Source organism: Buceros rhinoceros, unplaced genomic scaffold, assembly GCF_000710305.1.
Source record: "Buceros rhinoceros silvestris isolate BGI_N320 unplaced genomic scaffold, ASM71030v1 scaffold4189, whole genome shotgun sequence".
Taxonomy (NCBI): Eukaryota; Metazoa; Chordata; class Aves; order Bucerotiformes; family Bucerotidae; genus Buceros; species Buceros rhinoceros.
Genome location: NW_010430776.1, coordinates 40,300 through 53,150, shown reverse-complemented (window position 1 = coordinate 53,150; position 12,851 = coordinate 40,300). Strand labels below are relative to the sequence as shown.

General features: G+C 43.9%; 1 protein-coding gene across 1 annotated transcript in view; it reads right to left on the bottom strand.

Moving 5' to 3' along the window:
- Nucleotides 1-11,952, bottom strand: part of DDAH1 (dimethylarginine dimethylaminohydrolase 1) — a 15,415-nt gene extending 3,463 nt beyond the window's left edge. The window contains exons 1-3 of the mRNA XM_010143141.1: nucleotides 11,853-11,952; nucleotides 10,617-10,690; nucleotides 9,945-10,064 (exon numbers count right to left, since the gene is read on the bottom strand). Coding sequence (XP_010141443.1) covers nucleotides 9,945-10,064; nucleotides 10,617-10,690; nucleotides 11,853-11,943 — 285 coding nt within the window. The 5' untranslated portion in view covers nucleotides 11,944-11,952. The remainder of the gene's footprint in view (nucleotides 1-9,944; nucleotides 10,065-10,616; nucleotides 10,691-11,852) is intronic.
- Nucleotides 11,953-12,851: the final 899 nt, after the last annotated feature.

Here is a 12,851-nt window from a genome sequence, read left to right as displayed (position 1 = left end):
GAATGGGATCCCAGCTAACTCGGACAACACCGCAAGAGAGCATTTATTAGTAACTGAAGGTTTGACAATACAAGATTACTCTCTTCCTCAGCTCTTAAGGTAAGAAGGAAATCATATTTGCAGGCTTTCGTCACTGTTACAACTATGCCTGCAAGCTGAAGCACAACTTTAAAAAACACTTTGAGAGAGTGCCCAGGCAGTAACACCCCAAACCTGCCCATAGGGAGGCTCTGGATGCAGCAGAAACGCACCGATACGATGTAGTGGGGTTGCGTTACAGTTCCATGGGTTGTCCACAGTTCTATTACGTAAAGTCATTGAGCACACGTGCCTGGCCAGACAGGACTCCAGGGAAGAGAAAGAAATAAAAGCAAGGTGCTTTGATGGTATTTTCTATCAGATGCACCCCAAAAATACGTATTTTTTTTTAAATGTCAAGTTCACAAAGGCTAAAGAGCTCACACAATGTGTTTGCAGAGGGCTGGCTTTCTGCCCACAAACATATGACCCACTACGTTTAGGGCCAGGCATTTCCCACATGCCTAGTTTTTCTGGGAATTCTCCTCAGCCTGAAAAGGGTAATTTTCATTGCGCATTCTCTCAGCCCTTAGTCATGCTTTCCTTATGTTGAAGTCACTTGCATAGCCTAAAATGCCTTTTCTATAGTTGGTTATTTTTTTTTAACAGTGTGTCCTCAGACAACTGAGGTAATGGATAAGCTCAATAATCCTAAATATGAAACAGCATTATGCATGAAGGAAAAATGCGTATGCGTTTAGGCCTATTATCACTAACAGAGTTAAGACGACGGCATAAACTTCTAGAACCAGCCTAAGCCTAGCAACAGATTTTCCCCTTCCGTACCAGAGGTCCCAGTCTGAGCCCTGCTGCCATCCAGGACCTACTTGCATCCCGACTGTTGCGGGACAGACAGTGACCAAACCCACCACACCTGCAACGCACCTTTGTACCTCCAACACCCCACAAACCAACCCAAACGTACAGTGAATGTTCCTCTGGCTAACATGGCAATGAACACTGCACTTAAAAATTGCCTGTGTCATTTTGACAGAGCAGCAGAGGCCCAGACTTCCAGGATCTGGTTTTTGTTTTGGTTAGACCCTGCTCCCCTGGCCCCAGACATTAAAAAACAACCCAGACCTAAACCCAAGTCAAATGCATGTGACCCTACACCCACAGGATTGTTCACCCACAGGATTTCAGCTACCTTTTCCTAAATTCAAGGCACAGCATCCTTAAAAGAAAACCATTCACTTCAAACCATTTAAAATATTTTCCATCCCATCTCTTTTCTCTTTTTCTTGTCTCCAAGCACATTGAAGTCTGGCCTGTTTTGCACTGGTGCTTAAGTAACATTTTGCCTGGGTACAGAGCAAATTGGAGCATTTTAACCCAAGAGATCGAAAATTGTGTGAAAAGATTAAGCTACATCAAGATTTTGCCTACAGCAATGAAGTATTTTTGTGGTGTGGGGCAACCAACACTGCTGAGAAAAACTCAGCAACATGCAGTGACATCCCCCCAGGTTGGCTGTGAGTTTGGAAGGACAGCCTGATTCTCTTCTGCTTGGAGGAAGGACCACTGGTCTGGAAGCAACATCAGACTTATGCCCTTACGTGCTTAAGGCAAAAGATAAGGACAGGCGCCTGGCCAGGACAGTGCCATCTGGACAGGACTGAGAAAAGTAAGTTATTGCTTGCTACCTGGAAAACACTGCTGATTACCAAACCGGCCATTTTTAATGCCTGCAGAACCTGGAAGAGCTTTTTTTTAGTGCTGCATTATGAGGATCTCCAGCCCCATGTGAGAGGTGGTGATAGGATCTGGAAGTGGTGTAAGACAGGGACTAGAGGTGACTGAGATGTAGTGCGTGATTCCTGGGAATCTGTCACCAGCTCATCTGCTGTCACACAGAGTAACACCACCTAGAGCACTGCCCCAGGAGTCTGTCCAGTTCACTTTTGAACCTGTAGAAGGTAGCTTCAGAGTTCAGACACATATTGCATGAGGAAGCATTTCTTTTCCCTGCTTTTTTGAACTCGCCCCTTGCCCTTAGAGCTCTCCTGGCTGTTGTACTGGATGACAGTGAACAAATGACCCCCAGTTGCCTTTTCCACATCATTCCTGATTGTATAGGCAACTATGATCCCATCTTAGTTGTCTCTTTCAGGTTTAACAACAGCTTGCTTATTGTGTCTTAGGTAAGCTGCTCCAGGTATTCTGTCCCTCCATATCATACTTTTCTCAAACTTTCGAGTTCTACTCTAACATTTTTGGAACAAAGGGATTGTGCAGGCAAAGTGCACACAACAGCCAACATGCAGATGCACCACAGCTTTAATCAGCAGCATACTGATGTTCTCCACTTGTTTTTCAGCTGTGCTGGCAATTTGAACAAGCCCAGGATCTTATTTCTGTGGCAACAGTCAGAACACATTGTTTCATATTTGTCATTCTCCCTGTCCCTGCTGCAAATGTCTTTTCACTTATCTACACTGAATTTCATTCATTGTTTTATTGCACTAAGTTCCTTCCTCGCTTCTTCCTATTTGAAGAAACAATTAGCACTGGAGAGGGAAAGCAGGAGCCTTAGGAACAGAGTGGGGCTGGCGAGCTACGCCACAGTGCCATGCACCTGGTGCATACACACCACACTACTCAACAGCTTCTTGAGCTTCCTTGAAATATACCAGCACCATCAACAGTGACCATAACAGTTGGCCAGGCTGATTAGAGAAGATAGAAGAGCAGAACTGGAAAAGCCAGCGATCTCTTGAATGTCAAGATCTATCAGGAATGTCACCCCTGAAATGCAGACAGGCAGGAGAGACAGCAGAGTAAGCTCAGTAGGAAGGGCAGAGGACAGTCACTTTGAGCAGCATAAATCACAGCAGAACAATCTAAGGCCTCTTGCCAGGTACCAGGAAGTCCGATACAGGTATAGAATAGGATAGCATAGACCCCATGGATGCAAACTGCATTTGAGATCTATTTGAAACCAGCAATGTTCCAGTCTGCCAAGGTCAATAAGCCAATTCTTTTAGCCCCTACACAGCCAGAGTGTTACTTTAATTTCCACCACCACCCAGCAGCTGGGCTTTGGGCTTTTTCTCCCGGCTGCACCCTCCCAGTCATGTTTTCCAGAAGGCAGAGTTCTTTACGCAACCTCTCCCACCCTGCTCCTTGGCTTTTCCTGGCGCAGGACACCTTTTGCATCACCACAGATGTGACAGCAACCATGTGCCATTCACCTGTATACCCGCGCTGCTCTGCCCCTCTGAACCACCTTGTGGCACAGCCACACTTTCACCAGGTCTGCCACCCAAGGACCGCTGCAGAAGAAAACCATAGGCTGAGGGGAAAAGGAAGCGGCTTACGTGTGGTGTTCCTTTCAGTCAAGAAGGCGAGAGGACGAACATCCTCTTTTGGAACAGGAATCCAGGGAGAGAATAGTCAAAGAAAAAAAGCAGAGGAATAGAAACTTGAGTCCCCATTTACGCAAGTCAAATGACATCATCTCAGTCAGCCTCTGACCCAGATCCTGCAGCTGACAGACTTACTGGTGACAACAAATATGTACTGAAAGGGACACTTGCCTTGCCCTTTAAAAAAAAGACAGCAAAATAGACTAATACAACAGTCTCTAATCTATAAATACATAATTTTGAGTCTGTATCTTCCAAAAGACTAGATTCTTCCGCATACATATGCAAACCGAACAGCACTGACACTCAGGTGCAGCATGTTTATTAGAACATCTAACTTTAAAAACACTATTTGTCTTTTTAAAGGAGCAGGTCATCTGGTACTCAGAGAAGACCTATGTCCCCTGACATGCTGTACACCCCTAATTCATGAAGTAATGGAAAATCAGAAGGAACTAGAAGAAAGTGCATGGAATTTTATAACTTGACTAATTTTCCTATTTACACGGCTGAGAACAGCAAAGTCTCATTTTTTACTTTTAGGGGCAAGTTGTCAATTGTTCTCTGGATTTCACTAACTTTTTTTGGTTGCTGCATTACAGAAAAGTCATCATTCATCTGCACTTTCTGCTAATTCCCTACCTGATGTCATCCTCCTCGGGTTATTAATATTAGTAATAACTTCCACAGCAACCCATTGTGATATCATAAATACAGGGTTATGACTTCATGTGGGGAATAAGCAGAGGCACAGATGATGAATTCTTAAGGAAGAAGGGATAACGTTTACATGAAAACCCGTGTATTACTATAAAGGACAGACACTATACAGACAACAGGAAGAGGAGATTTAGCTGAGCGTTTTCATGCTGCCCAGGGGTACGGGCTGCTTTCTAAGAACACCAGAGACGAAAGTTTTCCCCTAGGTACTCATTCTGGAGACGCTTCTGTGGCAGAGCTGGGAAGCCCTCAGCTTTATGCAGACACTGTAACTCTGCTCTCATTCAGGGAAACAGCACTTGGCTTTTTAAAGCTGGCACACTGCACAGACTTCAGTTATACAAGATGGAATAAGAACAAAAGGCATTTAATCACAGGAATGGGGGCAACTGCCAATGCTAGAACAACTCCGTGCACCCAGGTCTTTAAAAGCACTGCTCTGATCATAGCTTTGGATAAGACCAAGGGCCTAGTTGGCCAAAAGAGACTCCCTTCTATTTTATTCTTAAGATGTGGTTTTAATAAGCCTCCCTTGACCTCTGTCAAAACAGCTGCATTTGCAATAGTGTCCTTCAGGGACTAATACAAGATGAACGAGCAGCTCCACTCCTGAGGAAGATATTGAATAGGACAGTCAAGAATAAGGCAGAGCAATCACATCCAACCTTTTATCAAAAGCAGGAATAAAAAGAAAGGTATTTGCTGGAGTCATGTACTATTGTACATATTCCAATACACTCCTGACCATAATGAAGTCCCATTGACTAAAGTGTTTGGGGCCTGAGATACCAAGGATGATCTCAGAAGTGCAGATGTCACCATCGCTCCGAGTCCTGCTGGGGTAGGTCTGTCTGAGGGCACGAGGGGTTACAAGCTCAGTTGCATTACCTGCTCTACCTTGCATCCCACCAGGCAATGCCACTCAGCCCTGACATCTGCCATGGCCATGCTAACACTGTAATTAGCATCTGTTTCTCTGAAACGGCCAACCAAAATCCCAGATATTTCACATGCAGCTCCATTATTGTAGCTCTCCGAAAGAAAACCCACACACAACTGGCCACAGGGACTAAGCTCAGGTCATAGGGTCAGATGAGTGCTCTCTACCTTGCAGCCCTCACCCCTAGGCACCACACTGGGCTTCCTACCTTCCATCCAGGTCCTCTGCTCCTTTCTGAGATCCATCAGCCATCACCAGGCTCCCAGAGCAGCGAGTTCACACCAAGGTTTTCTCTACCGTCCGACAAGAAGATCCTGGGGCTAGTCCTTTGGAGAGTGCCCAACATCAGAGCCTACCCAAAGAACAACCTCATTCCCCGATGGGTGAGCGAACAACTTCATTAGCAAGCACTTGCTACAGTACACATTGCTTGCAGGCAATAAATAGCTGAGCTTGCCAAAGCTGGGCACAGTGAACACATGTAACCCTGAAGTCCTTCGGGATTGCTACTGAATTATCCAGAGAATGACAGTGAGACAAAGCTGCTTAAACCAAGAATCGTGTCCACCATCATCTGCTGCTCTGCAAGTCTTCACTCACCACATGAGTGAAGAGGGGATTTGTGCTTTGTACCAGCCAACTAACCCAAGCAAAGGAGAGAAAGAGCTTTTCAGGGTTTAGTATAGAGTGAGAGAGCAGTGTTGAACAGATGCTGTGTCATGGGTCTCATCATCATCTTGCCTAGTGCTTGCCTTTGCTGGTCCCAGGCCAGTTACTGTTCTGCTGTTCCAGCAAGACCCCAGGGCTGTGTCCCTCATTGTGGTAAAAGTGGTGCAGAGCATTCGCCTGCAGCACTGCTCTGTCACCTCCCTACGCTGGGGCCAGCACTGTCACAGCCCAAATTCAGCCCATTCATGCTCACAGTAAACTCCAATTATCAGAGCCCAAAGGTGACATGTTTGGAGGAAGTCCTGGTCTCACTGAGGGAGCAGAGAAACAATCCCAGGCGCAACAGCCATGGCCAACGTCCAGCTATGCAATTACACGTACGGAAATACAAGCAGGTTTAACCACCAGAAGGAATTAAATGCATGTTGAAAACAGCAGAGGGAAGTTAAAGTTTCAGATGTGATAGCCACTACAGGCCCCGATACATTCTGCAGTTAATTTGTCTCTCTTCTACCCAGGTTTCTCAAGCACTGCTTTTCAGCTCCAACCCAAATAAGTATTCTATACTCGCAAGAGCCTGAAGAGGATTTCATGGATAAAATGTCACTTCTGATTTATTATCTCCTTCTAGCATGTGCTGTATAATCCTAAACTCTGTGCACTCATTTCTTAGCTCACTTGCAGCACTTTACATTACACACACCGCATTAAATTCATGATCAATTGCACCTGCCATGTGAGCACCAGATGCTATTTCTTTTTCTGGTTTGAAGCATTGTAAGATTTACATGAGTTGCCCTCAGTAAGAACAATCAAATAAAAATTGCTTTCAAACAAGATTGTTAGTAGGAAGATAAATCCTATTTTAAATATAAAATGTTACCACAGTATGACGTAGCAGTTTACTTGTCGCCTAACAAGACACACTACAGAATGAAAACAATTCAACTACCAGAGATTGGTAAAGACAGCTTGACCATCTTGCTTGTGTGATTGCATTTCCAGACACGAAAAATGGCAACAAAGGAGAGATTTAAAATAACAAGCTATGACAATAAAGGAGTGGCACATTGGGCCGTGCCAGGCAAATGACTCAGGGGACTGTACTGCTACACAGCCCGTGATGGGTAACGAGAGGAGCAGCTGACAGCACTGCTACAGCTCAGCTGGTCTGGTGAAGTCCAGGAAGCAGCTTTTATTCAGCTATCACCGCCCCACAGCGATCCTCTCACACTCGCATGTCCATGAGACTGCAAAAAGCTGATTACCAACTGAAATTTTTTTTGTTGAAGGCAAGCGAACAAATACAAAGAAATCACTGCGGTAAAAAAGCAAGAATTCAAATGTCAGAGGAAGCAGCACTGCCAACTCTGTCATTTGAGATGGACACTCTACCTGGTTGCTTACCAGTAATTTCTCTGAAGAGATTTAGACTCCAGAAGGAACAGCTAGAGGTTCCTCAGAATGAGAGTAGAGTTGGATCCAATACACTGAGCAAGAAACAGACTCTGAGTAACTTCATACATTGCTCTGATGGCAACACAGTTGCCTGATGTAACCTGTCAGCTCACTAGGAGCACGAGAAGGGCATGTGCTATGACATAAAACCACTGGTCCAGGCCACAGTCCCTAACCTCAGCTGGCAGGGCACGAGCAAACACGACATCACTCACAGGCAAACATGTGGCTAAACATCTGATGCAGAGAAATACACTGAAAACTGACACAGTTGATTTAAGGACACCCACCAATGGAATTAGGGGGTGGGGGTTAGGGTTGACTGCTAGATTATGTTTTTAATCACCATCTTCTTACTGCACCTTGATTAATGCTGGTATTTGACAGCTGGCACTTTCCATCCCAGACTAAAATTAGTCTCACAACATCAGGACCAAACCTTTACAAATAAAATCATTTGTCATATGTTTCTCAGGAGAAAAAAAAAACATGGGTGATAGGCTGGGAATGTACTCCCAGGCTTCACACAGTGATTTCTAAGAAGCAGGTAACTTTGACAGCTCGTTCAAATGAATGAGCAAACTTAAAGCCACTCAAAACTACGTAGGAAGTCGATGGACCATCCTCTTGCTTAAGAGCTCCCATAAGCTCACGTGGAGCAATTGGGCTCTATCCTAGTGCCTTAATTGCTGCCAGGCTGCAAGACTAAACCAGCCAAGTCTGCACTTCCCTGGCCTCCATAATTCAGCCCATGCCCAGCAAGGCAGAAGCTGAGATCTAAAATGTTGGTTTTATCTTAGCTGGGAACCGAGACATTTTAAATCTTGAACTGTCACAAGATAGAAAGGGAAAAAACCCACCACCAAATCTCTGCCAAGCTCTGATAGCAAAAAAAGATGATGCCGGGAAATGAAAAGTCCTAGGATTCTGTTCATGAGAAAAACATGTAAGATCTGAAAAGTAAATGCACAATGAAATACCACAGCATGGCAGTAAGGACAGAAAGTCTCTCAGGCCTCCATCTTGCAAATATTTAAGGATGTTTTAAAGCAATAAATACCACCAGCTTACTGAAGCCAAAGAAGTGTACAAGACATGCAGAATGGGTTCCTAAGCTCTTTTGGGGCCAGGGACGGTCATTTCAGAGTTACGCACTATTTCTGTTGTAAATGTTCTGCCTGGCACAGATTTAGACCAGTAGCCTCGGGCACTGGTAGCGATGCTGCTCTTAAAAATAATTCATGCTTTAGAATCAGGGCAAGAGATACAAGTTGTGTTGCATAAATTGCATTTGAACTGAATGGATTTCAGAGAGCATTCTCACTAGAAGAGCAGAGCTATCTCCAGCCCTCCTCATTTATTATAAGGGACACATAGCTGGCTTCCTCCATGCATTAGTGATCATGTTGCATCAAGAAGGTTTCTGCAAAGCCAAAGAGCAAAGCCTGCACTTAGGTTCTTATTTATTAACAAAAGATTCAATATAATCATAACCTGAAAATTTAGCACATGCTGCCTTCACTGAAAAGTAAATTTTGGCTTAACCTTTGAAGGCAAGTCCTGATACATCACTGTAATGCTTTCAAGACATGCTCTGGCTTACCTACATCTCAAACCAAGATGTGCAGGATGGTAGGTCCTAATGTATCAAGAGGGACAAAACTCCTCAAGCTTCTCTTTGGGTAAAGCCTCAGCTGCACTTTGTTTTGGTGCCTCAGCCAAAGTTTCTGCTGCAAAGCATCAGTACTTGCAGCTGTCCTATCATGCAAGAGCAGAGATGCTAATCTCTCAGGTGAGCTGTCCCACTGCCTATACGTGTAACAAGATCCATTATCTCAGGTCTCTCTGTACCCACATCTCTGCTTGATTGGGTAGATTTACTCTGAACACACCCAGCAGACTGAAAGGCCACTGGACCCAGTGCAAACCCACAGCAGCAATAAACATTTACCACTGAGGATGATGGAGATGGTATAACACTGACCTGCTACACAACAGGTTACTGGTTTGCAAGTCTGCCAGTGAAAAGAAGGACCCAGATTCATAAGGCCTTTTAGCTGAAGGCTTCAAACACTACTCCCACTTTAAAGGAAAAAGTTCAAAAACTCAAACTATCACCCAGGCTGGGAGAGAGACTCCCCAATTTCTGTTGAAGCCATACTGTTATGAGATCTTCATGGGACCAGAGTGGGAAGCGGGTGACCAGAAAGGAACTTGATTTTGCAGCCAGGTGATAGATTAGGGAGAGATGGAGAGTCCTGGACTCTGGTCCCCATGGCTGGAGTTACTGATTTTGTTGAGAAAGTCTACACTGTAAAATGTGTACAAAGGTCATCTTCATAAGAGGGGTCAGACCCCTCTTCTTCCCTCTTCATGCCAAACTTACTCCCACTCTGGCAATTTTAAAAGCCACATTTCCTCCAGGCAACCTCATCTGCTCTGATGGTATCTCTTTCCTCCCTCTTACCACCAAAGCATCATGTTTTTAGTCAAAGCTGGAAGTAATAAATAGTATAATCCATTTATTTCCTGAAGATAAAGAAAGCTAAACTAACAACTGTTCTCTTGCCTGATAGAAACATTTTTTCTGGTTTGCACATACAGGAGACCCTCTTTCATTGATCTTCTTTAGAATTCCAGCATCCTTGATCAGAGATTAACCCCCCCAAAAAAGAAGTTTGTTGTTTAGAAAATTTTCTCATGTGCTTTACCTTGAGGGCTTTCTGTGCAGCTTCACTTGATCCGATAGCAATCAAGTTTGGTCCAGCCATGCTGCAAAAGCTCTTCAGATGCAAAGAATCATGAACAGGAACAGTGGAGACAGCGTAATCCTGTATAGGAGCAAAGAATGTTTACTATAAATATTTAAAGTTATCCTAGTTCTGCAGTTATATTGAGTCATTCCATAAGTAATTTTATTCTCTGCAAATTAACAACAGCAACATAACCCAGGGCACAGTGTCGACTGTTTAAGTATGACATACCCTCTGGACCAGCTTGTCTTGTCTGGTGCACTGGAGTAAAATCCAGAACATGTTTCAAATATTACTACTGTTGCAACTGTAAAGAAATACATTAAAATGCGTAATTAAACAGTATGTACATAAAACCCCTCTGGGGATCAGAACACATTGCCAATACAAGAGAACGTTAAGAATGTGTCGATGTGCTCTCAACAACAGCCTCCACTATCCAAGTTACATTTGTGCAGCGATCTCACATTTCAGATCCAGCTTCAGCGTCTGTCACTTTACAGGATGCTCAAACCTTTGCAGTAACTTGTACCTTTTTACTTTTAAGTCCTAAATAAAGCACTTGGGTATGACAAATAGCTTGGCCAGTATTATTTTTATACTTCCTGTGACATGAATCAATCTACAAACCTTAAATGTGTCAGCCAGAATTTCTGCACCACGTTGATTTGTCCTCCTGGAAAGACCCACAAAAAATTCTCTGCCTAGAATGAGAAAATAAAGAGTAAAACAATTACAGCATTTTTGTTTTTTAAACCATCTAAAAAAATGCCAAAATCCACCACCTCAGCTCCTTCATCAGAACATGCACATTTTAAAAATCGACAAGCTTTAGAAACATTCTGAAGCAATCTTCCACAGGTAAAATTTTCTATCTTTAATTTCTCAAGTTGAGTAAGAAAACTGAAAATTCAGCATAGAAGAATACAACCTGCAATTGCAAGCTAATAATTTAAAGCAATTATCTTTTTCCAGAAGACACATTTCACCCAAAGCATAAATTAGCTTCCTCTTCTAAAGACCTGCAATAATCACTGAGTCAGGAAAGAGAACATCTGGGCTGGATCAGTACAGCACTGACTGACCGCTTCCCTCTCCCTCCGAGATTTCCTCTGGTCTCAAAGGCAGCTCTGCAGCCACTGGCATTCTCCAGCTCCAGCGGAAATCAGTGTTGGATCTGTACTGCCTCAGCAAGGCCTCCCTTCCTGGTCTGTTGCTTTTGAGACCCTTCTTGCCCCTTGGTGAATTAAGGCAAGCAGCCAGTCTACTGTGATGTTGATCAAAGCACAGGCGGGGAGCAAGCATGTGTGCAGCCGACGTGAGAAAGTGCCTAATGGGTTTAATAACATAAATGCAGTCAGCATCTTCATCTTTGAAGTCAACCATGCATATAAGTTGTCTAGCACATGACATCTGGCAGGCAACTCCACCACTTTCTCCATAAACTAAAAATGCATTTTTTGGAATCCGATCCATTGAACTAATGACAATTGTCTGCATCAAGACTTTACAAGTCTTGAAAATGAGCCTGGTGAACATAGCTGCTTGTCATAAGGAACGTGAAACAACTGCAGGTGGTTTACTACTGAACTGCATTTTTCTTATTGGCACTTTACAAGCTAAAATAAAATTCGTATGCACAGTGCTGCTCTTTGTACTGTTATGTACTACTACTTCATTTATTCAGGCATTAGGCAGGACATCAAGGGTTGCATTGAAAATTCATCTCTCAGCTACCTTCATGACATTTAGTAAACAACTGATTCAACAAACCACACAGACAGCATTTTCTTACACCGATGACAGATAACACGCAGCCTTGGCAGCAGTAAGAATATATCAACAGCAAATTTGCTCCTACTATACCTGTAAATAAGACATCTCCACCATCCAGGGTTGCGTTTTCATCTACCATCTCTACTATATTGAGGTTGAGGCTTCCTAGTACCCTCTTCATGGCTTCAACCTGTTTAAAAGGAAATTGTTTAGAATATATTGTATCATTGGAAAACTTAAACCTTCCAGAAATATCATCATTATTAAGAATTTAAGTCCTTGAATGTGCCCTTAGCAAGTCAGATGGCAGGGTCCTTTGTGTCCTTGCCCATCACAGTTACCCAGCTTTCTCCAGAGGCCTTTGTGGTCTGGAGGAGACGGGCTGTCAAGCAGCAGTGTCTTGTTGCACCGGAATCACGCAACATCCAGAGGAGACAGATGAGGGGTCCAAAATGTATGTTACATCTGGTCCCTCTGCACAGCCCCTCCCTCTTTTGCAATTCCTGTCGCTTGAATTTGAGCGGAAGAAAGCACTAGCGGAGGAAAGTACCCTCTCTTCTTCCGTGCTGCTCAGACACAAGACGCGGCTCTGCCAGCCACAGAGGTGGCAGCTCTGCCCCAAACACCAAGTCAGTCAGAGAAAAAAAGAATCCCTAAGTTAGTAAGTGTTAGTTTTCTTTATAGTTTTGCAGTTTTACTGAGTACTAGTCCTCCTTGCACTCTTGCTGGAGAATTACAAGACCTGTCATGAATATATGTTGTGCAGCTGGCTGCTTGCCACAGAGCGCCGCACGTGTGGCAGGGAGCCCGGGGGCTGCTGAAAGGAGCTCACAACAGCAGTGGAGAATGCAGCTTCAGTAGATTCCCTCTTTCCTCAGTAATGCTGAAAATGCCTAGAGCAGAACATGTTTCTATACAGGCTCACATCATCAGCCATCCAATAGGAAGGGCTAATGTTCAAGCATCATCATCTTGATGTCTTATAAGCCAGAAGGACACACAGACAACAAGCCACTCACCAAAAGCTTACAAGTACAGCTTGCAGCTGTCAATATAAACATGAGATCATTCACAGAAACCCATGAACCT